The sequence below is a fragment of the Colobus angolensis genome, unplaced genomic scaffold (genome assembly GCF_000951035.1).
Source record: "Colobus angolensis palliatus isolate OR3802 unplaced genomic scaffold, Cang.pa_1.0 Scaffold111, whole genome shotgun sequence".
Classification (NCBI taxonomy): Eukaryota; Metazoa; Chordata; class Mammalia; order Primates; family Cercopithecidae; genus Colobus; species Colobus angolensis.
Window position 1 is genome coordinate 513900 of NW_012112142.1, and position 27820 is coordinate 541719.

The window sequence follows — 27820 nt, forward strand, 5'->3', positions numbered from 1 at the left end:
TCAAATTTTCACAGTCAGAACATTGGAAAATGTGTTCAGTTTTGTTCTGCAGCTCCTCCAGGTGATTTCCAATAAGACTTGAGACCTGCTGATATCCTTCCTCACTCTCAAGCCCAAACAGCAATAGAAACATTTCAAGATTTTCTTTTGTACAATGTTTTTCAAAAGCTCATTTTCCTTTTAAATCTAAGAATGTTGTCCTTTGAAATAAAAAAAAAAAACCCAACCATTTTTTTCACACCTTACAGAGACTGAAACATAAGTACTACGTAGGCTAGTTTCTACAGCTATTAATGTTTCAGGTATTCAACAGAATCTAGCCTGCTGTTTTCTTTAAAGGGCCCGTTTCAGTTCAGATACCCTATTGAGAAGTTTTCCACTGCTAAGTGGATTGTGTGTGTGTGTTAAGAGTTTTTTAATGAGTGAAATGACCTTTGTTTAATGAGGTTAACTATTCTATAACATCTTTCAGATGTTAAAACATTTTGCCCCAAGAGCTTTTGGTATCAGTACTTTTACACAGATGTTTTTTGTGTTAGTTTGGGTCCTCTGAGATACAGATGTCAAGACAAGATTTGATGTGCAGGGAATCTCCCACCCCACCCTACTACCCTCCCACATTGTCTGTTGGAGCAATCCCCATTCTAGTACTTCTACCCTGCTCAGTAGCTTGCTGGGAGAAGCCCAGAGGCAGCAAGGCCAGGGGTGGTTGCCATGGATTCCAAGGTGCCATAGCTAGAGGCTGTCAAGCAGTTCTGTTCCTCATAGCAGGTTAGGTTGAAGGGACATCTGAGTAGGGTACCACTGTGGCCACTACACCCTCCTCTTTCCTTCAGCCTTTGACATCCTTCCCTCATGTGAACACTCTTTACTGTGTTACCCACCCATGGGGATGTTGTCACTCTGTTCTGCCTTTGACCTACGGGGACTTCTTTATTATATGGATTATTCCTCATGCTTCTTAGAGTCAAGCTTTGCCACCCCTTGCACCCCTGTTGGTCTGCGTCTGTTCCTCTCTGCCGCCATCCCTCACTACAGGAAGGCTCTTTTCATTCTGCTTCAACTCCCGAATTTTGGACTACCTGCTTCCCACATATACATCTAGCTTGCTTGGCTCCATCTAATAGCTTTTTGACTAAATTGTTGAGGAAAACAAGGAAGAAGAGCCATCTGGGTTTCTTACATCTGCAACTGGCTAGAATATGGTTCCATTCACTGAAATAGAGAAAATAATAGAAGGATCTAAGAACAAATTGGGGCCTCACGTATGTGTGCATGTTGTGGGGAAATAGAAGTTTGGATGTTAAAATAATGAAGTTTGGTGTGACTTTGGGACACCTTCTTGAAATTAATAGGCTCAGTAGAGGAGTCTGACTGGAGATAGTAGTATGGGGAATCATTAGCTTCTATGTGGTAGTTGAAACCCTGACTTTCAAAGAAACAACAAAGAAGGGAGGAGCTAGCGATGGAGCACAGTAACAGTGCTGCCTGAGGGATGCACTGAGGAATGTACCAGGAAAATTAAGGGACAGGAGAGAGTTGAAAAGAGAGCTAGTGACCAACAGAGTATAAAGATGTAAAAATGGCAAAAGAGTCATTGAGATTTAACAACCAGTTTAAAATTTAGTTATTATGGAGTAAGCCCATATCACACAGGTGGTGGCATGAACGGGAATGAGGGATTAAATGTAGCCAAAACAAAATATGTATTATAATTCAAGTAACAAAAAGTATATATTGTCATGTGGACTGAGGAATAGTCTTTTTCATCCTTTGCAGTAAAGATATATATGATTGACTAGCCAAGTCGATTTAAATTATTTAGCGTACATCCATAAAACTTTATGAATTACTTGCTGCATATATGATGACACTTGCTAGTATTGCCCATTTTGTGTTGATTTTGTTAATGTACGTTACTAAGGAGCTTTTCATCAAATTTTGCAGTCCCTGAAACATTTTCATCTTTAAAGTTACAAATGTGATTTCTCATCTGCTGTGTAGAAAATATGGAACCAGAAATACTAAAAAATGATACTTGTTTTCAAAGTGTTAATCTTTTTAGTCACACAGTTGTTTTTTACATCCTGTGCTGAAAATAACAAGAAATTTGATGCAGAGGGAAAAATGATTTTTTATGACTTAGTAGATAATTCACAAATATGTGTTAAGATATTAGGATTTATGTCCTACCAGTTTCAAAAGTACTACAAGTGACTTGTTCAATACGGAGTACAACTTTAAAAAATGTCTTTAAAGTAATTGATGTTGTGTTTGTGACCTGGCTTGAAGTTCTCTTTTGGTGAAGAGCATGCATAGTACATGATTGTCTTTAAAAAGGTTTAATAGGCCGGGCGCGGTGGCTCACGCCTGTAATCCCAGCACTTTGGGAGGCCGAGGCAGGTGGATCACAAGGTCAGGAGATTGAGACCACGGTGAAACCCTGTCTCTACTAAAAATACAAAAAATTAGCCAGGTGCGGTGGCGGGCGCCTGTAGTCCCAGCTACTCAGGAGGCTGAGGCAGGAGAATGGCGTGAACCCGGGAGGCGGAGCTTGCAGTGAGCTGAGATCCCGCCACTGCACTCCAGCCTGGGCGACAGAGCGAGACTCTGTCTCAAAAAAAAAAAAAAAAAAAAAAAAGGTTTAATAGTTATTTACTCAGTGAACAAATGTTTTGAATGCCTTATGAGTCAGGCATTTTTGTGGGTGCTGGAGATAATAGTGATGAAAAACAAAAGTCCCTTTTCCTTATAGAACTTAAATTATAGTGTGGGAAGGCAGATAGTACAGAAATAAATTGATGGATGGATAGATGGATAGGTAGGTATTTACTATATAGCAGGTACTATTTCTGCTTTTGTATAGTGCTGTGGAAATGAGTAAAGCCAGGACAAAGGAAAAGAAGAGGTGATGCTGATGGGTATTATTTTTAAGTTGGATGGTTAGAGAAAGTATTGAATAGGGGACATTTGAACAGAGTCCTCCATGAAGGAAGTAAAAGAAATAAAAAGAGGAATAGCCAGCACAAAGGCTCTGAGGTTGCAGCACACTTTACCTCTCAAGAAAGAACGGTGACAGAAAGTGAGAAAGAGAGAAGTAAAATACGAGTTCACAGTGGTGGGGATGTATGTAGATGATAGAAGGACCCAACAGGCAACCATAAAAGACATTGGCTTTTACTCTGAGTGAAATGGGAAGCTCTTAGTGGGTATTGAGCAGTGGATTAGTAAGATAAAACTTATTTCATTATGCATTTCAGGTACTTACTCCTAATCATAGTAATTAATTATTAATTTGGAGTATAGAAAGTTCATATGTGAAGTGATGGGTGTTGGCTCTTTTAGAATTCAGTGAAAATCCTAAACTTATTGCAGAAAGTGATTCCAAGCTTTGAGTTACCCTTCCTGATGATCATCAGTACAGTTGGTTTACTTTCTTGTTATCTTTGTCCTAAAGCTTCTTAAATCACTTTGTAGCTCAAGTCTAATGGATTATACCAGCCCATGTAAATTCTGAAAATGTTAATATTGCCCAGTGATTCGGAGGCTTTAGTAATTTGCTTAAACTACTGATTGTTTTATTGGTATAAACTGTATTCCTCAGTGTCTACTATGATTTCAAAGTTAGTATTTGCCTTGGAATTTTCCTTTGAAGCTTGCAACTGTCGTTCAATGTAAGACAGGCTCTCAGAGCACCACTTATTTAACAACTGTGTCTGTGCCCACTTTTATTCCTTTAAGCATCCTAGAGTAAGCATTTCAAATGATTTTGAATTATCAAAGGTCATTTTGAAAAACAAGATTATTGAGAAAATATTTTAAAAGTTTATGAGAAAGTTGTCTAAAATACACCCCCCCCACCCAAGGTAGGCCTGAAATGCCACTAAATCAACAAAGGATAGTCAATAAAACTTACCCTGTATTTTCTAGGATTTGGGGAAAGTGGAGTAGCTCTACTTTCTCTAAATAACCTATTTTAAATTTGTTTGAACAGCAGAATTATTATACCTCTTTTTCATCCAGAATGGAGTTGACTGTAGGCATCTTTTTAACGTACCCATAGGTCAGGACCTCGCTGGACTTTCCACTGCCCTGAAAGACACTGCCAGAAGAATATTGTTCCCCACACTTACAAAAGGAAAAGTAATGTTCTTTTCTCCAGCCATTATTTTATGCAAAGTCCAAATTTATTTTATCAGAGCTATCTGAACTTTCAATTTATTTGAAACATTCATTGACTAATATCTTTAATGGAGCTTTTAATGTCTCTGATCATTTATCCTTTGTTAGGTTAGCAGAACTGTAACAACACAGTCACTTTCACAGCCACGAATGATACTTTCATAGTCATTTGTGTACATGTACTATGCAGAGTGTCACAAAGTTTGAGCCACCTGACAAACCTATTTCTAGTTGAGATCAACAGGGTGATGCTCTGCCTTCTTGTTGCAGCTGTCATACCGTAAACAAGCGTCATTTTCATGGTCCATGAGGAAAAGTATAGCATTTTCCTCATTTGGGATTGTGCAGGTTAGAATGGCCCCAAAACATAGTCCTGAAGTTCTGTTTAATGTTCCTGAGTGCAGGAAGGCTGTAATTTGCCTTAAAAGGTAAACAAAGGTGTATTAAATAAACTTAATTCAGGCATTAGTTATAATGCTGTTGACCATGAGTTCAATGCTAATGAATCAATCTATATCAAAGATATATTTAGACAGAAACACACATAAAAAAGGTTATGCGTTGATCAGTTGGCAACAATGTTGTGACCAGAGGCTTGTGAGAACTGTTTTTCCCCTAGGAGCAATGGCTCAGTATTAATTCAGTGGTTGCAGCAATTCTATAGAACGCAATTACTGTGAATGCGAATCAACTGTATTTCATTAACGGTGGTGATTTATAGGGACTTTAGATACCAGAAATGTTTCACGATTCCCTTTCTCGGAAACCATTGTTTTAATGTGTTTAAATGCATGCATGCAGAGTTGTGATGTTAAACATAATTTCACTGTGGGTTCTGGTCAAAAAGATGAAATGTCATCAGTTAACTTGAAAGATACATTATTCTAAACATTATCCTCCAGAAAATTGACATGTACAAGAAGCATATTGAATGCTTAGCAAATAATTTGTTTTAGAGTAATAATCTTTGAGTATTGTAGTGAATCTAGTTTTGGAAAAGAAGGCAGTATCAGTGTTAGAGAATAATATTCTTTCAGGATTTTATGTAGTTACTTCAAGGTGTATGAAAGAAGACTCACTTGGGTGTTAAATTCTTGTCCCTGCTTTACTTAAAGCTAGTAATCTTGAGAAATTTACTAAATCATTTTAAGCCTGATTACCTTGCCTGCAAAGTGAGGAACATTTTCAATTTAAAATTTTATTTCTTTTATTAGTATTCTTCCTGACCTTGAATCATTTCTATTCCCATCATTTCCAGTTGCCAAGAAATCCATTAACCTTAATGTTGTTTGTTAGCCATCAGATTTTATTTTACTGAACTCAAGTTCAGTCACATTAGTTACCGATAAAATCATATTATATATATAACATATTAATATATAAAATATATATAAACATATAATATATATTAATATATAAATATATAACATGATTTTATCGGTAACTAATGTGACTGAACTTGAATATATCAAATATTAATATTTGATATATCTTGACATTTTGTATTATGGTAAGAAGAAATAAAAGACCTTCCTCAAATTTTAGGATATGGACTTCTGTTTGTTGATGTTTATGTTTTATGATACACTGTTGTAAATCATACTAAAGGTTTTCTCTGAAAAAAACTAGAATTGACAATACTTTATTTGTTAACAGTTTCAAGTTTTAGATCACGGGTACTTAATTTCTTGTGTGTGCACAATATATTGGCATTGTTTTATCTGACTTCAAAGATGTCCATATAGATACCAACAAAAGATAAAGTGTAAGAATAAATATCATGAAAAGATGTTGTATCAGATAAAATTCTAGAGCCAGGTTAAAAAAACATAAAGGTAAACATGCTTGATATATAAAAATTGAGAAATATGATAAAAAGAAATGTTTAAAGCATCTGTAATACCACTGCCTAAGATGCAGTTTATTTTGAAATGTTGTCTTCTAGTCTTCATACAGTTTAAAAATCATACTATAATCACTATTATTTCCAGTGTTTTCCCCTTAGCGTAATATAATATAACATCCATGTTTTAAAAAATATTTTATGAACGTCATGTTTAGGGATTACACTGTATATATCCCATCTCATAGATTCCTTTATATTGAGCATTTGAATTTTTATTTTTATTTACATTTATTTTTATCTTTATTTTTTGCTTTTGTGGATAAACTGCAGTGAGCATCCTCTGTATAATTTTTTTTTCTGTTTTAGGATTACTTCCTTAGGATAGATTGCCAGAAGTGGAGTTACTGGGTCAGAGGGTATGAACTTATGAACTTTGTTTTTTAAATAAATTTTTTGTTTCTGTCCAGTCATTTGTAAAAAAATTAAAACAATAATGATTATAATTGTTACCTGCTAGAAAACTGTTTCTGAAGGCAAGATTCTGTGATCAGAGAAGTTTGGAAAATACCCAGGATAAAAAGCCTTTTAATCTGATTTACCTCAGCATTTCCCAAATTTAACTGAACACAGAAATTTTTTTTTGATACACTTCTTAAAATTTTGTGGAAGTTTTATATAGGATATAGTCTATGAACTACTGATATAAAGTTAAAATTGTTTTATTTGCTTGATTATGTTTTATTGGTTAAAGGAATTAAACTATAAATCTTTATGCTAAAAATTATTAAAAAGGATTAATGTTGTTTACTATGGTTTTTGTGCATGTCTTTATAAAGTCTTACAACTTTTAAAATGGAAATGTTCTATGTTGTTTACTAAAAAGCATTTTAATGCCTTGGTGGCATCAATACTTTTTTGCAATCATTAATGATATTTAGAATGTAGACATATAACATGAAAGTAGAACATAATATAGGTTGTACAAATCTTGTTTTTTCCACTATTTTCCCCTACAGAATGTGAAAACCTTTGCATCTTCTGATAGTCTAGCCAAGGTCCAAGAAGTAGCAAGCTGGCTTTTGGAAATGAATCAGGAACTGCTCTCTGTGGGCAGCAAAAGACGACGAACTGGAGGCTCTCTGAGAGGTAACCCTTCCTCAAGCCAGGTAGATGAAGAACAGATGAATCGTGTGGTAGAGGAGGAACAGCAACAGCAACTCAGACAACAAGAGGAGGAGCACACTGCAAGGAATGGTGAAGTTGTTGGAGTAGAACCTAGACCTGGAGGCCAAAATGATTCCCAGCAAGGACAATTGGAAGAAAACAATAATAGATTTATTTCGGTAGATGAGGACTCCTCAGGAAACCAAGAAGAACAAGAGGAAGATGAAGAACATGCTGGTGAACAAGATGAGGAGGATGAGGAGGAGGAGGAGATGGACCAGGAGAGTGATGATTTTGATCAGTCTGATGATAGTAGCAGAGAAGATGAACATACACATAGTAACAGTGTCACAAACTCCAGTAGTGTTGTGGACCTGCCTGTTCACCAGCTCTCCTCCCCATTCTATACAAAAACAACAAAAGTGAGTATATTCATTATATTGTTAACCTGGGAAACTTTACATACCTATTTTAAGTAATGAAACTTTCCTCTCAGTCTTTGTATTACTAAAAATTAATCTTAAGATATGTAATAATAAAATGAACTAGTTTTTTGTTTTACAGAAGGTATTGGAAAGTATTAACAAGTAGAAATACTGATAATGGGACAATCTGAGTACAAGTGGAGGGAAAGTAATTGAGCCTATTACTATGAAAAATTACTAACATCAAATTTTCGTCTAAACCTTGAGTCCCGGGCAGGGATTAGTAGCTTGTGTGGGGTGTAGAGGTTTTGGGTGAAATATAATTTGTGTAAATCAAGTAATGAAGAAGCTTTTTATTTACAAAATGCAGCTGCTGGAGTGGGCTGTCTATTTACAAGTGTCACTCTAAGGCATAAATTACTCAAAAGTTGCCTCAAATTAGTTCTAGTTATTTATCATTTGAGAATTAGAAATAATGAATATTCATGTAGAATAGACTTACAAGTTAAACTATATTTTGGAAAGGAACATTTTAACTTGAATAATAGCTTACTTGTTTTATAGACATTAATGTCTGTGGTAGTTCATCCTCTTACTCCTACTTGCTTATTTCTTACATTTTACAGTGATTTTAGGCCATAAACAATATACAAACTGATTTAACTGATTTGACATCATATCATTTAACCTAACTTGACTTGGAATGAAGTGTCTTACACACTTGGATTAATAATAGTTGAATTGCTAAATCATGTTTTATATCTGCTTGTAAAACTTTAACTTTCTAAAATGTGTTTGGCCCTAATTTACCTAGTCTGTCTGCAAGTCAGATTATATTTAGCTGGCATGATCTAAGAAGGACATGACATCAAGTAGTGATTTTTCATCCATTGTATCATCCCTGTCTCAAGATGTTGAAGCAGTAGCTTTGGATCTCAGCCAGATGGCTCTACCACTAACAACTATACACTGCTTTGTTAAGGCTCAGACCTTATATAGTGTCATTCCTCCCTTTTATCCCCCCAGTCTTGATCCCCTTCTTCAAGGTTACTATATGAAAAGGGAGTTTATACATCTCTTTTTTTCCTGAGGGTTCAGTTAGAGGAATAGGGGTTTAATACTTAAGGTCCAATTGCATTATCTTATTTCAGAAAGAGGTTCAATCAAAACTAAGCCTTGCAGAACAATGCAGAGTTATTGCTGATTTCTGCTACACTTTAAATTAAAAGCAAAAAAAGCTAGTTAGACAAAAGTTTATCTTTTTCCAAAAGGAAAAGTCATCCTTATATTCTGTAGGAAACCTTCCATTTCACAAGTTTGACAGGTACTTTATCTTTTCTTTACCTTCAAGATAAAATCATTAACAGAAATTTTATGTGTATAATGATTACCTCTTTAAAAACGAAGTGTACTGAATTTGTTAGTTTTTTTTCTAGTGATTCTGAATCATGAATAACAGTTATTCTTGTACATGCAAGATAACAAGAATGGACTGGGCCCTAACCATAGCAGGGATAGATGTGTGTATGCATTTAGATATATACACATGTACAGTATAGATGTGTATATGCATTTATTATATAAGTGTGTAATATATTTTTGATATATTGTTGATCATGAGATGATCATGGGATAAGTATGTTATGAAGAATACAAAGCTATTTGATTGCCAGGACAGTGATGCCCTTCTATAAGTACAATTTCAGTCTGAATTTTTTCTAAATGTTTTCCTTTTTGTCCATTCCTAAAACCCTTCTGCCAGAGTATTCCCAGAGCGCTTTCAACAGCATTTAGAAAAGTCGCTTAGTACTGCTTTACCTAAAAAGAAAATGTCAATATTCTCTGTCTGTAGATGTTTTAATACAATAAATAGAAGCTCTCACTAGTTCAAGTACTTTATTTTGGAAGAGCTTTAAATTCTTGATCATTATAAAGTTAAGACACTTCTACAGACGTTACCGTAGACCATAGTTTCATTCAAGTCTTCTTAAACTTTGACTTTTGAGAGTAGAGGCATAAGAAATGAAATCCCATTTTTAAATGTTAATATAGGATTAGCTTTCTACAAATTTTACTCAGGATACCTTTCAAGTTTTATTTTTTGGCATTCTCATAAACAAACCCTGTGGACAGCTAGACTGAATTTTATCCATCATCCCTAAATATGCTGCATAAGCAAATATGATATTAATGAGAAAAAAAGATTTTTAATTCTTCCTTGCATTGCTTTATTCTTTGAAAGCATTTTGAAAACTGTCAAAACTCTGAGGACAGTTTTTCCCCCCTTGTCACTAAAGGTTTGTTCTTTTGGGAGCCTTATGGCAAGCAATATATGTTAAAAATTCCGTACTGTCTTACTGTTAAAAGTCAAGGGAAGTGATAGTCAAGAATTGCTATTTATTAAGCTCACACTGTTTGAAAGAGCCTACGACAGATACATAAACAAAAGTTACAGAGAGGCCAAATGATCCACCCCAGATCACACTAAGTGATGAGAGATTTGCCTAGTTGCAAAAAAACCCCTTTCTGTTTCCATGTACTATGCTGCCCCCTATGGTGGAATATGACAAACATCACTAAACAAGATTTCCAATATAGTCATAGAGACTCTGGCGTGTGATGATTTTCTAATACTATGTCCCATTTGAAGTGATCAGAGCTACCCTATAGAAAGGACAGAGAGCTCAGTTAACTACTTTTCTTTGTAGCACTTAACAAAACACTATTGAAGATTTTACAGCTCAAGGCTAAAGTAATCAGGAAGAAATGACGCCGTTAAAAAATTTGGTAGAGGTCATACTGTCTTGAATCCGTAAAACATGCTTTTTTTTTTTTTTTTTTTTTTTTTTTTACGTAAAACATCCGTAAAAAAGCAGAGGTTGTGTGCTGGCTGTTCCTCTAAATTTGACTAGCCTGTAAATTCTAGAGTCAGCTTGGTTCTCCAGATATAAATGTCTGTCTCTTCAGTTTTTACTTCCTTTGTCAACATCCTTATCATATTTTTTTTTAAATTGTTTTCTGAAGAGTGCCCAGCTCATATTGAAGAATCTTTGACATATTTTATGCAGAATATCAACTAATTTTCTACTAACATGAAAAACAAATGAGACAATTATTAGGCCAGATCTGGTATCCTGATCTTTTGATGAAGAGAAGTGTGTTGAGCACTAATTTCCGATGCTTCCATATCTATCTTAGTGGCTTCCACCTGTTCTCTTCTCATATAACATCCTTACCTCAAATGAGTCTATTTTTTTTCCCATCCTGATTGTTGGATTCTTCCACCTGTTCTCGTCTCACATAACTTCCTTACCTCAAATTAGTCTTATTTTTTTCCCATCCTGATTGTTAGATTCCTCTTAGTAATTAAACCGTGTTTATCCATTTGCCTCAAATAAGAAATAAATGTTTATCGAAAAATACATATGTATAAAGGATAGCCGGGTGTGGTAGCTCACACTGTGATCCGAGCACTTTGGGAGGCTGAGGTGGGCAGATTGCTTGAGCCTAGGGGTTCAAGACCAGCCTGGGCAAACATGGCAAAACCCTGTCTCTACAAAAAATACAAAAATTAGCTGAGTGTGATGGCATGCACCTGTGGTTCCAGTTACTTTGAGGGCTGAGGTGGGAGGATCATTTGGGCCCAGGAGGTTGAGGCTGCAGTGATCTGGGCCACAGAGAGTCCTGTTTCAGAATAAATAAATAGAGAGGGGGGTAGGTGTGGAGAAGCATCTAGTGTATTGGAGTTTAGAGGCATAAGACCCTTTCTTGTCTATAAGTTCTGAACAGTAGAGGAATCAGGTAATAGGATCATTAACCAATCAGGGTATCTGGTCCACCATTCTCCAGCCACCTCCTAGGACCAGAGCTGCTGAGAAACTTTGTAGGACAATGTGTCTAACATTGGAAATACAACAGGGCTCTAAGTTACACTCTGTTGTAGAGTTCTAGAGAATGATAGCTTCTTCAGAAAGTCCCTGGCCTAGTCTACCTACAAGACAAATAACTTAAGTTCAAATTCTGTTTGGTGTAGACATGTCCAGAGAGCAAAAAATGCTATTTAAGGCAGTCATCTTGAGTAACATCTACTAGTAAACATGGCCCAGTGAATAGCCATGTCCCCTACCTTTGTGAAGGAGGAAAAATGAAACATTGACTCAGCATAGTTTAGCCCAATTTTAAACATGTGGGGAGGATAATGGAAATGGGAGAAATGGGGACAATGGGTGAGATGGGTTTTCCCTTAACATATTAGAGTGATAAGAACTTTTCAGATCTGAGTTTGAATTCTGATGATGCCACTTACTATATAACCGTAAGTATGTAATCTCAGTTCAAACGATTATCCTGCCTCAGCCTCTTGAGTAGCTGGGATTACCAATGTCTGCCACCACGCCCAGCTAATTTTTGTATTTTTAGTAGAGACAGCGTTTCACCATGTTGGCCAGGCTGGCCTCGAACTCCTGACCTCAAGTGATCCACTTGCCTCAGCCTCTCAAAGTGCTGGGATTACAGGCATGAGCCACCGTGCCTGGCCGTAAAACATAATTCCAAAGTGGCCGTTGCTTTATGAGGAAATCATTAGTGCTTTCCCTTCCCTCCCTTCCGTATTCCCAACCCCCCATTTCATCAAACTAATATATTTAACATGTTAAGAGTTTTTAGTCTTAATTTTAAGTCTCCTAAGATGGACTCCAAATTGGAGTGGACCTTTGAGATCACCAAGGCCAAACTTGTGCCCAGTGGCTTTACCAACAGACTTGAGCTTACAAATGAGGCCATTACAAAGGAATACTGCAATGTCAAGTATCTTCATAGTTTTAGGCAGTTATTTGTGTTAGGGTTCTTTATTTAATGTTGACATCTCTGACTTTGCTTTGGTCCTTGTTCTTCTGCCTAGAGCAGTGACAGCTCTTTTCACAGGAGAAGATTGCTGCCATATTCATCTGTGATCTCCAGACTGAATGCCTTCAGTGTGTTCTCAGAATGTGTATCTATACTTATATTTTTTCTCATTAATCTTAACAGTCCTAATAGGTCATTTCTAATCTTTAACCCCATAATGGAGATGAGAAATATGTGAAGAGAGGTTAAGTAATTAATCATGTATCGATCAGCTGGTAAATAGTGGAGTTGGGATTGGAACTCAGATCTTATTCTGGGTCCAGGTTGTACTTTTGTTAACATTTGGAAATTCAGTTAAACAATATTAGTAGTTTTGGGATGAGTGGGCTGTGAAATAACCTATAAAGCTACCGCCCTAACATTTATTTTCATGTCCCCAAATGTTGCCTCAACTAAATCTCTTTGCGGTATATTTATTGTGACTCATTGTATTAAGTTTGTTTTTCTCCCTCTCTCATTTAAGCCCTTTGATTTCTTATTTTATTGCCTAGTAATATTTATTGTATTATCAGGTACCCTGATAACCTAATTATTAGTCAATAAAGAATTGGTGTATAAATTTTTACGTAATACTTGTTAGTCATTGACCACATGGATATATATTTTGTGTAGCTGGAGTCAGTGCATATACTTCTTTTATATTCCTGATTCTTTTGGTTATTATAATAGCCTTATTATTATTTGATAACCTCTTTAAACAGTTGACTTGTTCAGCCTCTCAAAGGGAATTTTCCCCACTCCCCTCTGCTTCACTGAGATCTTGACCCATTTACATGAATTATTTCTACATTCCTTCACCTAGAATTTCATGTGTATCTTTTTTCTTTCATCCCTCCAATCTGGAAAGAAGAAATACACCCGTCCTTTACAAGGAAACCTTGTGTTTGAATTATTGATCCTTGAAGTTTGTGAAATGTTTTTTGGAGACTTCCTGCATTAGCCATTCTGTCTTTTTAAATTAACAAGCTTTAATTTTTAGAGCAGTTTTAGATTCACAACAAAGTTGAATGAGAGGCCCAGAGAGTTCCCATATGCCCCCTGGTGCACACATGTACAGCTTCCCCTTTACCAGAATAGTACATTTGTTATAGTCAGTGAATCTACATTGTCATGTCATTATCCAGAATCCATAGTTTCCACCAAGGTCTCACTCTTGGTGTTGTGCACTCTGTGGGTGTGGACAAATGTGTATTGGCACGCATCTACCAATGTAGTACCATAGTGAATGGTTTCACTCCCTTAAAAATCCTGTGTTCTGCCTTTTCATCCCTTTCTTCCCCAGCCTCTCATCACCACTGATCCTTCCACCGTCTCCATAGTTTAACTTTATCAGAATGTCATATAGTTGCAATTATGCAGTATGTAGCCTTTCAGATTGGCTTCTTTTACTTATGTAATATGCATTGACTTTTCTTCCATGTATATTTATAGCTTGATAGCTCATTTTCTTCTAACACTGAATAATATTCCATTGTTTGGATATACCACAGTTTATCCACTTCCCTAGTGAAAGACATCTTGGTTGCTTCCACATATTGGCAATTATGAGTATAGCTGCTTGTGAAAATCTGTGTGCAGGATTTTGCAAGGACTAAGTTTTTAACTCCTTTGCATAAATGCCAGGGAGTGCGATTCCCGGATTGTGTGTTAACAGTATGTTTAATTTTGTAAGAAACTACCAAATGGCTTCCAAAGTGGCTATATCATTTTGCATTCCCACCAGCAGTGAATGAGAGTTCCTATGGCTCCATATCTTCAGTGGCATATGGTGTTGTCAGTGTTCTGGATTTCGACCATTCTAATAGGTGTGTATGGTATCTCTTTGTTACAATTTGCAATTCCCTAGTGATATATGATGTTGACCATCTTTTCCTGTGCTTACTTCCCATCTGTAAATCTTTGGTGAGGTGTGTGTCCAGATCTTTTGTCCATGTTTTAGTTGGGTTGTTCTCTTATTGTTGCATATCTTGGATAACAGTCGTTTATCCCGTGTGCATTTTGCAAATATTTTCTTCCAGTCTGTATCTTATGTTCTTATTTTCCTGACAGTATCTTTCAGAGAGCAGACATTTCTAATTTAGTATAGTGCAGCTTGCGAATTATTTCTTTCATGTATCATGCTGTTAGTATTGTATTGTTGTATCTAAAATGTCATTTCCAACTGGGTGCCGTGGCTCACACCTATAATCCCAGCACTTTGGCAGGCTGAGGTGGGAGGATCGCTTGAGCCCAAGAGTTTGAGACCAGCCTGGGCAGCATAGTGAGACCTCCTCCTTAAAAAAAAAAAAAAAAAAAAGCAAAAAATAAGCCAGGCATGGTGGTTGGTGCATTCCTGTGATCTTAGCAACCCGAGAGTCTGAGGTTGGAGGATTGCTTGATCCTGGAACATCAAGGATGCAGTGAGCTGAGATCATACCACTCTACTCCAGCAAAAAGTCTTTTCTATACCCAAGGCCATTTAGGTTTTCTCTGATGTTATCTTCTAAGAGTTTTATAGTTTTGCACTTTACATTTATGGCTGTGATCCATTTTGAGTTAATTTTGTGAAGGGTGTAAGGTCATTGTTTTGATTCATTTATTTGCATGTGGATGTTCAGTGGTTCAGCACCATTTGTGGAAAAGACTAGCTTTTCTCCCTGTACTGCCTTTGTTCCATTGTCAAAGATCACTGTACCATATTCTGGTCTCTCTATTCTGTTCCATTCATCTACTTTTAATTCTTCACCAATACCACACTGTCTTGGTTACTGTAGCTTTATAGTAAGCCTTGAAATTGGGTAGTATCTATCTCCCAGCTTCGTTCCTCTCCTTCAGTATCGTTTTGGCTATTCTGGGTCTTTTGCCTCTCCATATGTTTTAGAATCAGTTTGTTGATATCTGTGACTTGCTGGGATTTTGACTGGTATTGCTTTGAAACTGTAGACCAGATTGGCAAGGACTGACATCTTGACAATATTGAGTCTTCCTGTACAAGAATATGGAATATATCTCCATTTATTTCGTTCTTCTTTGTTGATGTTTTCTTATCAGAGTTTTCTAGTTTTCCTTGCATAGATCTTATACATATTTTATTAGATCATCCCTAAATATTTTATTTCAGGGGGCTGCTAATGTAAATGATACTATATTTGTCATTTCAGATTTCACTTTTTCATTGCTGGTATATAGGAAAATAATTGATTTATTACATATTAGTCTTATATCTTGCAACCTTGCTATAAGTGCTTTTTTTTTGTCCATTTTTTAAAGGATTTTCTACATAGAGTGTCATGTCATCGGCCAAAAAAGACAGTGTTATTTCCTCTTTCTTAATCTCTTTATCTTTTGCTTCTTTTTCTTGTCTTTATGCTTTAACTAGGACTTCCCCTATGATGTTGAAAAGCAGTGGTTAAAGAGGATATTGTTGCCTTGTGTCTGATCTTAGTAGGACAGCTTTGAGTTTCCATCGTTAAGTGTGATGTTAGCTGTAGGCTTTTTGTAGATAGTCTTTATCAGGTTGAGAAGGTTCCTCCCTTCTATTCCTAGTTTGCTAAGAGTCCTTCTGTCCTATTTCTTAATGGTTTAGTAGATGACTCTGTGGTACTTTGAAGGTTGTTTGCCATAAGCAGTTTACCTTTCCTTGACATTTGAAGGATTTATGTTGATGCCAAGTATAGGATTTTCAGAGTCCTCCTGTAGCTTCTAAAGGTTTAGCTTGGAAATGTTAATTGCTTAATATTAGCAGATGAGTAGAAAAGCTGGGGATAAATTTTATATCTTGCTCGTATTTCAGTTCCCACCTCTCCCTCTGACAAAACCGCAATATATAAACAGTAAATGTAAGTATATATAAATATATTTTTTAAACATGTAACAAATGTAAGTTCCTTTTGAAATTATTATTTCACCAACTTTAAACAGTATTATCAATTTTACAAACATTTGGCCAGTGGTTACAATTTTATGAATCTTATTGATGAGATTCTTTTCTGCTTGTGGGTCTACTTTCACTTTGACTCTTGTCCTAAAATCTCAGTCCTATCTTTGGCCACTCTTCTGAGAGACGTAATTTTGTGTATTTAATTAATCTCTATTTTCTATAAATTAATATGATAAAAAGAATAAAGTTGGATGGATCACAAGTAGAATACAGAGAAAAGAAAATATGGCTAGGGAATTGAGATTAGGTGTGTTTAAATACTTAGTTTGTAGACACCACCCCATTTTTTTGTTTTTTCTTTGAAATTTGCCTTACATTCAGTATTGTCTAGTTCTTAATTTGGAAATGCTATTTTTTTCATTTAGCATTACAATTATTTATGGGAAAAACTTTAAGAACATTTCAGAATTCTTTCACTGGATATTCTAAATATGGATAGTAATTCAAAAGAAAGCACAAAGATGTAAAATCACAGAAGATATGAAATATTTAGGTTTTTGTAGAAGTCATATATTAGTATGTTTAGCATACGTAGAAAATTTTATAAATATTTTTTTTTTTTTTACTATGAAACATATCAAAAGCACACAGTTCCTTAAGAATTTATCTGTTTTTTCACTGAACACTAGAGGGCCATATAGTACCTTATAGATAGAGCTGCTTTCCATGTATTTAAATATACTTAGTATGTGCTTGTCTTTCCTACTTTGTGTTTTAGTATAGTATGTCTTGCTCAGAATTTGGAGTATACATTCAAGAGTAATTATGTGCACTGTCAGATAATATGTGGGATACCTAGGGTTTTTGTTTTTGCTTTTTTTTTTTTAACAAGCAACTAGCATTTTGCTACTTTGTAACAACAAAAAGTGGTGAAAGAGTGAATCTTGGGATAAATGTATGTGCAGACTGACTAAGCTTTGGAAATATAAGTGTGCTTTTAGAAAATTTCTCAAGTATCTGAACATATAAGCATAAAAAGAATAGGCCTCTCATTGTTATTTGCTCTGGGACTTCTTGGCATGTATGTGAGAAAAGAATTCTCTCTCCAAAGAAGCTACTTCCCTTGTCTAAATGTCATTTTGTGTTAGCACAGAAAGTAATATTGTGGGGCATAACCACCTAATCATCCTGGAGTAAAGAATATTTGAACAACTGATTTAATCTTCATTTTTTTTTTTTTTTTTTTTTTGGCTGCTTAGGGTAAAGAAATGAGAAATATAACCTATAGGTACTTAAATAGGTAATGTCAATGTGTGAAGAGAATCATGAACAGCCCGTAAGACTGTTCAGGCTCTTATGAACTACATAAGATATGCCTTCCCCAAAAGGTATTAATATTCAGTTAAAAAAATAAAAATATGAGGCAAGAAGATGATTTGAGCTCAGGAGTTTGAGGCTGCAGTGACAGTACTACAGTACTTTAGCCTGGGTGACAGAGTGAGACTCTGTCTTTAGAAATATCAGGAAAAGAAAAAGAAAAACATTGTGCTGGCTCCAAAAAACTGACTTTGAGCTACATGTGACCCATCGAGTGTATACTATTGGATCTTTGATAGCTTCTAGAGAAGAAGTTCAAGATCTGAGTAGCACCTTGCTTAAATTTTAATTTCTTCCATAGAGAGCACTTTTCATTATTAATTTCTGTGTTATGTTTCGGGGGTGGAAATAACATTTCTCGTTAGCTACTATTTATACAGTCTTTTGGTGTAGGAAGATTAGTATGATGAACTTAGAGGAAACACATTGTTTACACCTAGAGGAGAAAATAAAAGAGGGTCATGTGAAAGAGAAGGAACAATAATTCACTTAAAGACTTAAAAGAATCTCATCTTTTAAGTCTCACCTCCTTTGATTTGCCAATTTTAATACCTTAAATTATTTCTTCAAATTAGTTACTATAATAATGAAGTGACAAAACTTTGATCTTTAGTTCTAAATTTTACTGAGATGTTAGTCCTCTTGAATATTGATGAACTTATTATTATTTTAAAGTCATTGCTGTGATAAACAGTATTGTCTAGCTGATAACATTTCTTATGCCTTAGTGGTGTGTTTGCTAGTTTTCTGTATCACTGCCATTTTCTGAAAACCACATTTATTGACAGGTTGACATGAGCTTAGGTAACTGAACTTGAATTCTGATCCTTTTGCACAAGTGATGAAATGAGTTATTGTTAGCATAATATAGGTGGTGCATGTTGAACTCTTAAATGGCCAAGAAGGTAAATCAAATAAAAAGATCAGTATTTGGATATGTTGAAAAACACATGGACTCCTTCTTTGAGTGGCAGAGATAATAGATGCTATTGATGGATTGAAGACATCCAGTATTGTGTCTTTAACATGTGTCTGGAGAAAACACTGACTTACTAGTTAAAACTTGATTCATTTAACAGTATTATTGAGCACTCAAAGAATTGCCATTATTTTTCTAAGATAACCCACAATTTACTAGTAGCTCTTGTAGGGAGGGGTTGGGGAAGGGTGATGTTGGGAGTAGAGTACTATGCTAAATGCATATATTCATTGTTAATTGCATTACATTTTAAAAGGGTTAATGGGAGGGGGCAAGTACAGGGTATGTAGTATTTTATAAAGGGTAAAAGATCACTTTTATCCACCCAGAAGTCACAGGTTTGGAAAAAGTAGGTTAGTATGAATCTGAATACTAGAGATGTTTCTAGAATATCATACACCTGTATTGTAACTAATTTCCATCAATGATTTATTTCCTAACCTGGAATGATTTTCAAGCAGAAAACCCTCTGGACCTATATAGGGTCCCGAAAGTTAATTGATATGAATGAAATGGGCTATAAGAGCCAGGGAGCTAAAACTTCTCTAAAAAGAGGGTCCTGATATTGCCATGTTTTTGAATTTTTCAAAATGGAATTTCAGATTTTCAGATGATATTTCTTAATCTTTAAAATACATTGGTGTCCAAATTTTACAAAAGCACTTCCGTGGGTTGGTTTGACCCATAGACCACCCGTTTTCCACTAGACATCATGTATGGAAGAAGAATGGACTATTATTGTTGAACTGAATAACTGAAACTGAAATAAATGCAAAGGAAGATGTTCTTTGGCACTTCTGTAGAAATGTTTATCACCCATTGCAAAATTACAGTACACTTTGCCTCCGGTGCTGATCCATTAATGGGAATTGGGTTGTTTGGAGTGGAAGTGCGGCATATGCATAGCACTTTAAGTGATTTAACTGATGACCCACAGACTTTTCCTTATGAATTTGTTATACTGATTTTAGGTATTAAACTGCCAAATGAATTGACCTCATTTAAAGGAAATGAATATCCAATTTCCACAAGGAATTTGGGATTTGAAGTGGTCTATATGTAGGAGAAATACATAAAATAAAGTGACAAAGTGTACATGAAAATCAGAACCAGGGACAATACTGGAGTAGAATATGAGGGCAAGGTCACGAGAAGAGGTAAGGAATGAGTTATAATGAGTTGGAGAAAGCTGGTAATAGGATATAGGTTGTCCACTCCTAAGTGTCTGCACTGGTATTTTTCGAAATGTTACCTTGGACCAGCTGCATCAGAAGCATCTGGAGTGCTTTTTAAAAATAACAGATTTCTGGGTTACTCTCCAGAGCTACTTAACTAAACTCCAGGGTCAGGATGTGCATTTTTAATAAGCTCTCAAATGATTTTCATGTAAACCGAAACAGTGCAAAGCACCGGCCTGTAGTTTGGAGTCGCTGCTTCCCTGTGATAAAATTAAGAAGACGATGTACTGAGTCCTCAGGGGAAGAGAAAAGATGTCTCTCTCTCTCTCTCTCTCACACACACATACACACACACACACACATACACACTTATACACACCCATGCATCTTTCCTAATATTATATAAAAGGAATTTCCCACATAGGGCTTCCTGAGTGACTCAGTAGATCATGTCCTTAACAGTATATCTACAACAAATGCATTAATGCTCGTGAATAGTGGTAGAGTGTGATTTCTAAGGTCAAACTGCTGGGGGATTTTCAAATGCTAGCTCTGTCAGTTCATGGCAGTTTGACCTTGCACAAACCGTTAACCTTGTAGTTTCGTAGGGACGGTAGTAGTATCTAACACATAGTGTTATGGAGAGGATTCAGTGAGGTAATGTATGCAAAGTACTCAGGACAATGACTGGCATATAGCAAATCCTTAAGCATTTGCTATTATATTTTATAAGGTTAATTATTGTAATGTTACAAGTCTATGCTATAACTAACTTACTAGTTCAGGCTAGGAGGAATGCTATGCAAAATATTTTTAGTTCCAAAGATACTCTTTTGGGTGGGTTGAAACTATTCCATTGACTTTTGCCTACATTATTACGGCTTTTAGCATAGAGTTCAGCTGTTTGATATTATACATTTTGTTACCACTAACTGTGAAGCACTCTTGATCCCTGACAGGTATTTTTTCACTAATTGGTTGTTAATGCTGAACTTAGAAGGAATTTGTAAAAGAACCCACAAGTAAATTTTGCTAATCTTAGAGTTTTGAGTACTCACATGAAAATGTTCAGAAGACAGGAAAAGGCAAGTTTTATTCTTTAATGATACTTGGGTGTTCTTGAACTGAATAGCTGAAACTGGAATAAATGCAAGGGAAGATGTTCTTTGGCACTTCTGTAGAAATTCTAGAATTACTGCTTGATGCTACAGAAAATATCGGTGTTTTTCACAGTGAAGAGATGATTATAAACAAATGAAGCAATCACTATGAATGGAACAATAGTTTTGGGTAGGCTAAAATTATCTTTATTTAGGTTACATTTTAGAGAACACTTCATAAATTATTGGGATGACTTCTAGCTGTATCTGACATAGGACATTAACTTGATTCCTTATAATAAGTATTGTTGTCAGGGTAGCATCTTGCATATAAACTTTAACCTCTAATTATATGAAATGCAGGAAGAATGATGATTGTTTCCATAGATCAGGTTTAAAAATGATGCTTAAAATTTTTTTGTATCTTTCTCCCTCCCCAGAAAAGGGTCTGTTTTATTCAAATATAGCTTGTCCTTCTGTCAGTTGGTTTTTGCTGATGCAAAAGGTAGTTTCTCTGCTTTAGAAATAGCAGGTGCTTTTAGGAGATGCATTACTTGGTTGGTTTCCATGGCAGTTTTTGGTTATTGAAATCAGATGCAAATGAGGAATGGAAGCATGAAGAAGGTACTGGTGAATTTGAGGAGTAAGTGCCAGCAGTTATTATTCATTTGCTTAGCTACAGATGTTGGTTCTATTAATTTAAGTCTACATTGTAAGTTTAATTTTCTAGAATGCATTGTTTGTACTTTACCAATATGCTGCCATGTGTCTTAGGGTTTAATGAGTGAAAACCTTAAATATACTGAGGTACGTACCTCTGTAGTGTTTAATCACGTAAGTTTCAGTTTTGGGGTTTATTCCTCATTATCATTTTACTCTGTTACTTGGTATAGAAAAGAAAATTAAAACTTTAAGACAGAATCATTATTCTCTATCAGATTATCACTAATCTTACATTTTCTTTTAATTATATTTTTGTGCTTCTTTACTCCAGAAAGGAACAGAATAGAGATTACAAAATGGTATCTCATATAGTAGGTATTTAAATCTTTTTCTTTTCATCATGACAGCTTACCATTGAATGTATTTTTAAAACATTTAAATTTGTTGCCAACATTGGAAAATCTTGAGAGTTCACTTAAAGGTATTGATTTTTTTCACCTTCTTTTGAAAATATAGAACAAATGGCCTTGCTGAGCCAATGTACTTATATGATGACATCAATTGTACCCTCTAAAAGGGCTTTTCAGGTCTTAAACCTAATTTCTTTTTCTCCTTTAATTATACTTGCCTTAACCCCTTATCATCTGAGTTTGCTTGGAATATAGACAAAAGCACAATTTTAGGAAATCCAAAAGTAAGTTTGATTTTTCCTTTCTTGGTCATATATCGAATGACTTTGGATGTAAATTCAAGCCAAAGTAATATGAAACTTTTAAAAAAGTTTTATTATGAAAATAGAAACTTGCTAAGGCCTCATTTCCATTGAGTATCAAAGTGGGAAATTGTCACCCCAAATTTTGCCATCCTCAAGATGATCACTTACGTTTTCATTTTGAATCACCCGTTATCCTTTCCATTCCTGTTACATTGTAAAATTAACACTCCACTACGATGACTATAAACCAACTTAGAGCTCCTTGTTTTATAAGATGTTTTGGTTATCCATTGTCACCTGACCAATCGCCATCAAAGCTTTGTGGATATAACAAATGAGAATTATTTTATTATTTCTCATTGTTCTTATAGGTTTGTAATTTGGGGAGGGCTGATCTGGCCATTGTTAACTCTGGGTGGCAGTCAGATCATGGCTGGAAGTGCAAAAGCAGGGGTCTAGAACAGCTGAGGGCTGACCCAGAAACTCTTTTTCCGTATAGTCTCAGAACATCTCCATGTATTACAGTCTTTTTACCTGGGCTAGTTTGGGCTTCTTCAGAGCATGGTGGCCTGAAGGTACTACTTAGTCAGCACATCAGGACTACCAAGTGAATGTTCCAGCAAGCTGGAAGCTGAATCTCCTTTTTATGACTTAGCCTGGGAAGTCACATGATACCATTTTTACTATCTCTAACGGTCCAAACAGTCACAAAGGTCTGGCCTGTTGTTAAGGCAAGAGGATATGGCCTCTGCCTCTTTGTGAAAGGAGTGTCAGAGTCACATTGCAAGAAGAGCATGCAAGATGGGGGACAGTGTTGTGACTATCTTTGAGAATACAATTTGCTATAGGAGGTCGTAATATCTTTGATGTTGTTCCTGTTTCTTTTGTTAAATTTGGACTTCATAAAAACTAGGCACGTTAAAACATTCCATATATAATATGTAAATGTCTTATACAATACTTTATTTCAGTTATCTAGAACTCATTTATATCTGACAAACTTACATATCTGAAACACTAACAAAGAAGTGTCTCCAAACAACTAATTTAGGAAGTAACACAACTAAGTTAGGATGTAACATTCTGTGGAATTGGATAGATGATCTGTTACAAAGCACAAGTTTAGGAATTAGACATACCAGGGTTAAAATCTCAACTCCATTACCTGGCAACTGTGTTACCTTGGGCAAATTTGTAAACCTTTCTGAGCCTTAGTTTTGCCTGTAACAAGTAGACAAGGATAATGATACCTCAAAGTTTCGTCCTGGTGATTAAGTGATACAAAGCATGATCTACTAGAAACTCTTGTCAGTGTTTAATCCCTTCCCCTCATCATTGTTCCAGTCTGAAACAATGTGTATGTATTTCTAAGCCCTACAGCTGCAGACTTCCTTTATATCTCTTACTGATCTCTGAGAGTCTCCTTAGACTTATTTATCCTTCTATCCCAAGATCTTTCTATTACAGGCATACTAAAGAATAGTAGGAATTGAGTTTTGTTTCTTTGTTTTTAATTTTTCTTGATAACCAGTTATTTTACTTATTGTAAAGAATTAAAACTTAGGCTTTCAGCTTAATTTAAACCTCAGCTACAAAAAATAACATTGATGTTTTTCAGAAAAATTACTTTGTTGAGTATGTAATATTGACAGCATAAAAGGCCAGTGGTATCAACTGTCAGCCCGTCCAAGAATTAAGTTCTGAATATGTATTTTCTATTGCTTAATCTTACTTTTCTCTACTTTAATCCTGTACTTAAATTCTGTGCTGAAGTATTTTCAGTTAATATTAATAAATCCCACATACTTTCTTCTTTTTTTTTTTTTTTTTTGAGACGGAGTCTCGCTCTGTCACCCAGGCTGGAGTGCAGTGGCCGGATCTCAGCTCACTGCAAGCTCCGCCTCCCAGGTTCACGCCATTCTCCTGCCTCAGCCTCCTGAGTAGCTGGGACTACAGGCGCCCGCCACCTTGCCCGGCTAGTTTTTTGTGTTTTTTAGTAGAGACGGGGTTTCACCGTATTAGCCAGGATGGTCTCGATCTCCTGACCTCGTGATCCGCCCGTCTCGGCCTCCCAAAGTGCTGGGATTACAGGCTTGAGCCACCGTGCCCGGCCAATCCCACATACTTTCATAGCACATTACTGAAAATTATATAAATGAAGTACGGTACTATGTTTATCTTACTCAAAATAAAATATATTGATTTTTATTTATAATTGCATCAGAAACTCAGCAGTGTAGGAAATAATCATTTCCCCCTCTGTATATTTTACTTGTTTAAAGTGCCAGCACTCCTTCAGATTTTTTACATTTCTGTAAGTGTAGCTTTTTATTTTTCGTAAGATAAATTTTTATGATTTGTTGAACTGTCAGTTTGGTTGAGCCATCTGCATTATAGCTTAATTTCTTAAAGCTGTATAGCAAAACAGTACATACTTACTGTATTTTAGAAGAATTATTAGTATTATTAACTTAGTCCTAATTATTAATGTAGTTAGTATTATAACTCCCTGGCCTGCAGTACTCTTCAGAATTTTTATTAAGAGAAAGAAATTATTGGTAAGTAATGTTTAATTTATTTTAATTAAAAGGCTGATGAACTGTTTATGTTTAAACTGTTTATGTTTGAACTGTTTATGTTTATGGACTTAAGTACTGATATTAAAGAAGTTACTATCTTTCTTACACTTAAATTTTATTTTGAGAATAATGGAAAATTAGGTTGCTTTAAATCATTTACTCTGTCATTACATGAGGCTTTTTGCATGACTGAAATACCTGTAATTACTGTGTCATTTTTGTCATAGTTGACTTAAAGGTGTAACTATAATAATCACGAACTAAATTCTTGGTGAGCAGCTGTGTAAGGCCATTTTAACAGCTGGGGTAACCCAGCTCAGCCTGTAAGAGTTAAGCTTAATCATGAGACAGGTTATGTTAAGTCACTGAAGACTTCATACTGGGCATTTCTGAAATACTTACAAAATTCAGTGAGATAGTTGGATTTTTGTTTCATCTTAAGTACTTTTTAAAATGCTTAATGAAAGGATGTGGAAAAGTATTTTAACAACTAAAGTTCTTAGGCACAAATATAAATAAAATCCAAAGTTTACTCCTTAAAAAAAAAAGTCAAATATACTCTGTATGCTGGTGTTTAGACTACTATAGTCAGTAGGAGAGGAAAAATGTATATAAACACACACATATTATTATAGTATAATATGGAATCAGAAAAATCCTGAGGTTATTTTTCTTGAATTTCATCTTTTAAAAATTTATTTAAAAATCTTTATGCCTGTACCTATTTTCCAATAAAAATACTATACAAAAACATTTATAGCACAGGCATACATGCCTTTTGTAAAAGAAGTCAGACACAAAAGAAGAAGCAATGCATTTTATTTAGATATATTTTATAAACTGGCTATATTGTTCACTAAACTATAATAAAGGAAAGCTCACCAAATTGAACCTTCTTACAAGAAGGCCATATGCGTAATATTATTAGAGCAGTAATATACTTATTTTGTGTGTGTGTAAATTTAAGGGGTACTGCAGTTGTTTTTACAAGGCTGTATTACATAGTGGTGAAATTTGGGCCTTTAGTGTACCCGTCACCCAAATAGTAAAATTGTACCCATCTAAGTGATTTCTCATCTCTCAGCATTCTCCCTGCGTGTCACCCTTCTGAGTCTCTTAATATCTCTTATTACACACTCCATGTTCATGTGTACACTTTACTTAGCTTTCACTTGTAAGTGAAACGTGGTATTTGACTTTTTGTTTCTGTGTTGTTTCACTTAAAAATCATCTCCGGTTCCATCCATGTTGCTGCAAAAGACATTTCATTCTTTTTTATAGCTGAATGGTATTCCATTTGTGTGTGTGTACACACATATATATGTGGGTTAGTTATCATAGTTGACTTAAAGGTATAACTATAATAATCACACACTACATTCTTGGGCATCTTTAAAATAATGATTTCATTTCTTTTGGGTAGATGCCCAGTAGTGGGATTGCTGGATCAAATGATAGTTCTATTTTTAGTTCTTTGAGAAATCTCCATACTGTTTTCCATAGAGATTGTACTAGTTTGCATTCCCACCAACACCGTATAATCATTTCTTTCCTCTACATCCTTGCCAACATCTATTATTTTTTGTCTTAATAATAATAGCCATTCTGAATGGTGTAAAATGAGATCTCATTGTGGTTTTACTTTGCATTTCTTTGATAATTAATGATGTTGAGCATTTTTTCATGCTTGTTGGCATGAAAAAATATGTATGTCTTCTTTTGAGAAGTATTTATTCATGTTCTTTGCCCACTTTTTAATGAAGTTATTTGGTTTTTGTTGTTGAGTTGCCTGTAAATTCTGGATATCAGCCCCCTGTTGGAAGCCTAGTTTGCAAATATTTTCTCCCATTCTGTAGGTTGTCTTTTCACTCTGTTGATTTAGAGATGTAATATACTCTTAAACCTGCGAGGGACTTAATCTCAATTATCTGAGGAGAAGTCAGACCATCTATTTCTATTAATATTTAGCCTCCTTTTTGTAGAAATCTGAAATATAAACTCCAGGTAATTGTACTGCAAGACATTAAATAGTTAAGGTTCTTGAATCTTGGAGTTTCTGGTGTACCATGGAATGGTTTTGTCATCTGTCAACTTATAATTTATTAGCACTTGTTTTGGTTGGTTTTCTGTATTTTACTTTTTAATTTATAATGTATTTTCAGCCAAATTTTTTGAAATAACTGGAATATAAAACAGCTTAAATGTCTAACATTGAGATGTTGATTCCATAAATCAGAGCAGTTACAATACCTTATATAATCTAGTATTCTAGCATTTTTATTTTGAAAACGCTACATATCTGTGTATATAGGCATGTACATGCAATGCTTTTATTTTGCAAATGTCCAATTATCAGGTCACATTTTTATAACACTTGTGTATGTTGTATGTGCTGCTTCAGAACCCAAGCATATTTCTCTTAGTTAGGGGCTGTCCTTGTTGCCCAAATAAAGAAAATTAGCAGGGAAGTGCAGTGTGCGATCCATTGAATGTTTACATACATATAATGTCTCAAATACATTGTAATTGAAAGTTGTAATCTGAGTGAGCACTTTGAGCATGTAAATAAATATCTTTTAGAACATGTTTAGTAATCATTTTAAATGTGATTTTCATCTTAAAGAACTTTTATTTATTTGACATACCTTTTGTGAATACTAAAACTTAAAAAAAAAAAAAAAAAAAAAACTAAAACTTTAAAAGGTATACTGGCCAGGCATGGTGGCTCACGCCTATAATCCCAGCACTTTGGGAGTCCAGGGCGGGCAGATCACAAGGTCAGGAGTTCGAGACCAGCCTGGCCAACATAGTAAAACTCTGTCTCTACTAAAAATACAAAAATTAGCTG

The 27820-nt window shown here is 35.2% G+C and overlaps 1 protein-coding gene across 2 annotated transcripts in view; it reads left to right on the forward strand.

The window, feature by feature from the left end:
- The window catches only part of FBXW7 (F-box and WD repeat domain containing 7, E3 ubiquitin protein ligase), a 214102-nt gene that overhangs the window by 117899 nt on the left and 68383 nt on the right, over positions 1 to 27820 (forward strand). Inside the window, exons 3-4 of one of the 2 annotated variants that reach the window (XM_011956434.1) lie at positions 6395 to 6444; positions 7045 to 7614. In XM_011956434.1, the coding sequence (XP_011811824.1) occupies positions 7114 to 7614 (501 nt within the window). In that variant the 5' untranslated portion in view covers positions 6395 to 6444; positions 7045 to 7113. The remainder of the gene's footprint in view (positions 1 to 6394; positions 6445 to 7044; positions 7615 to 27820) is intronic. The other variant, XM_011956430.1, reaches the window with a different exon arrangement.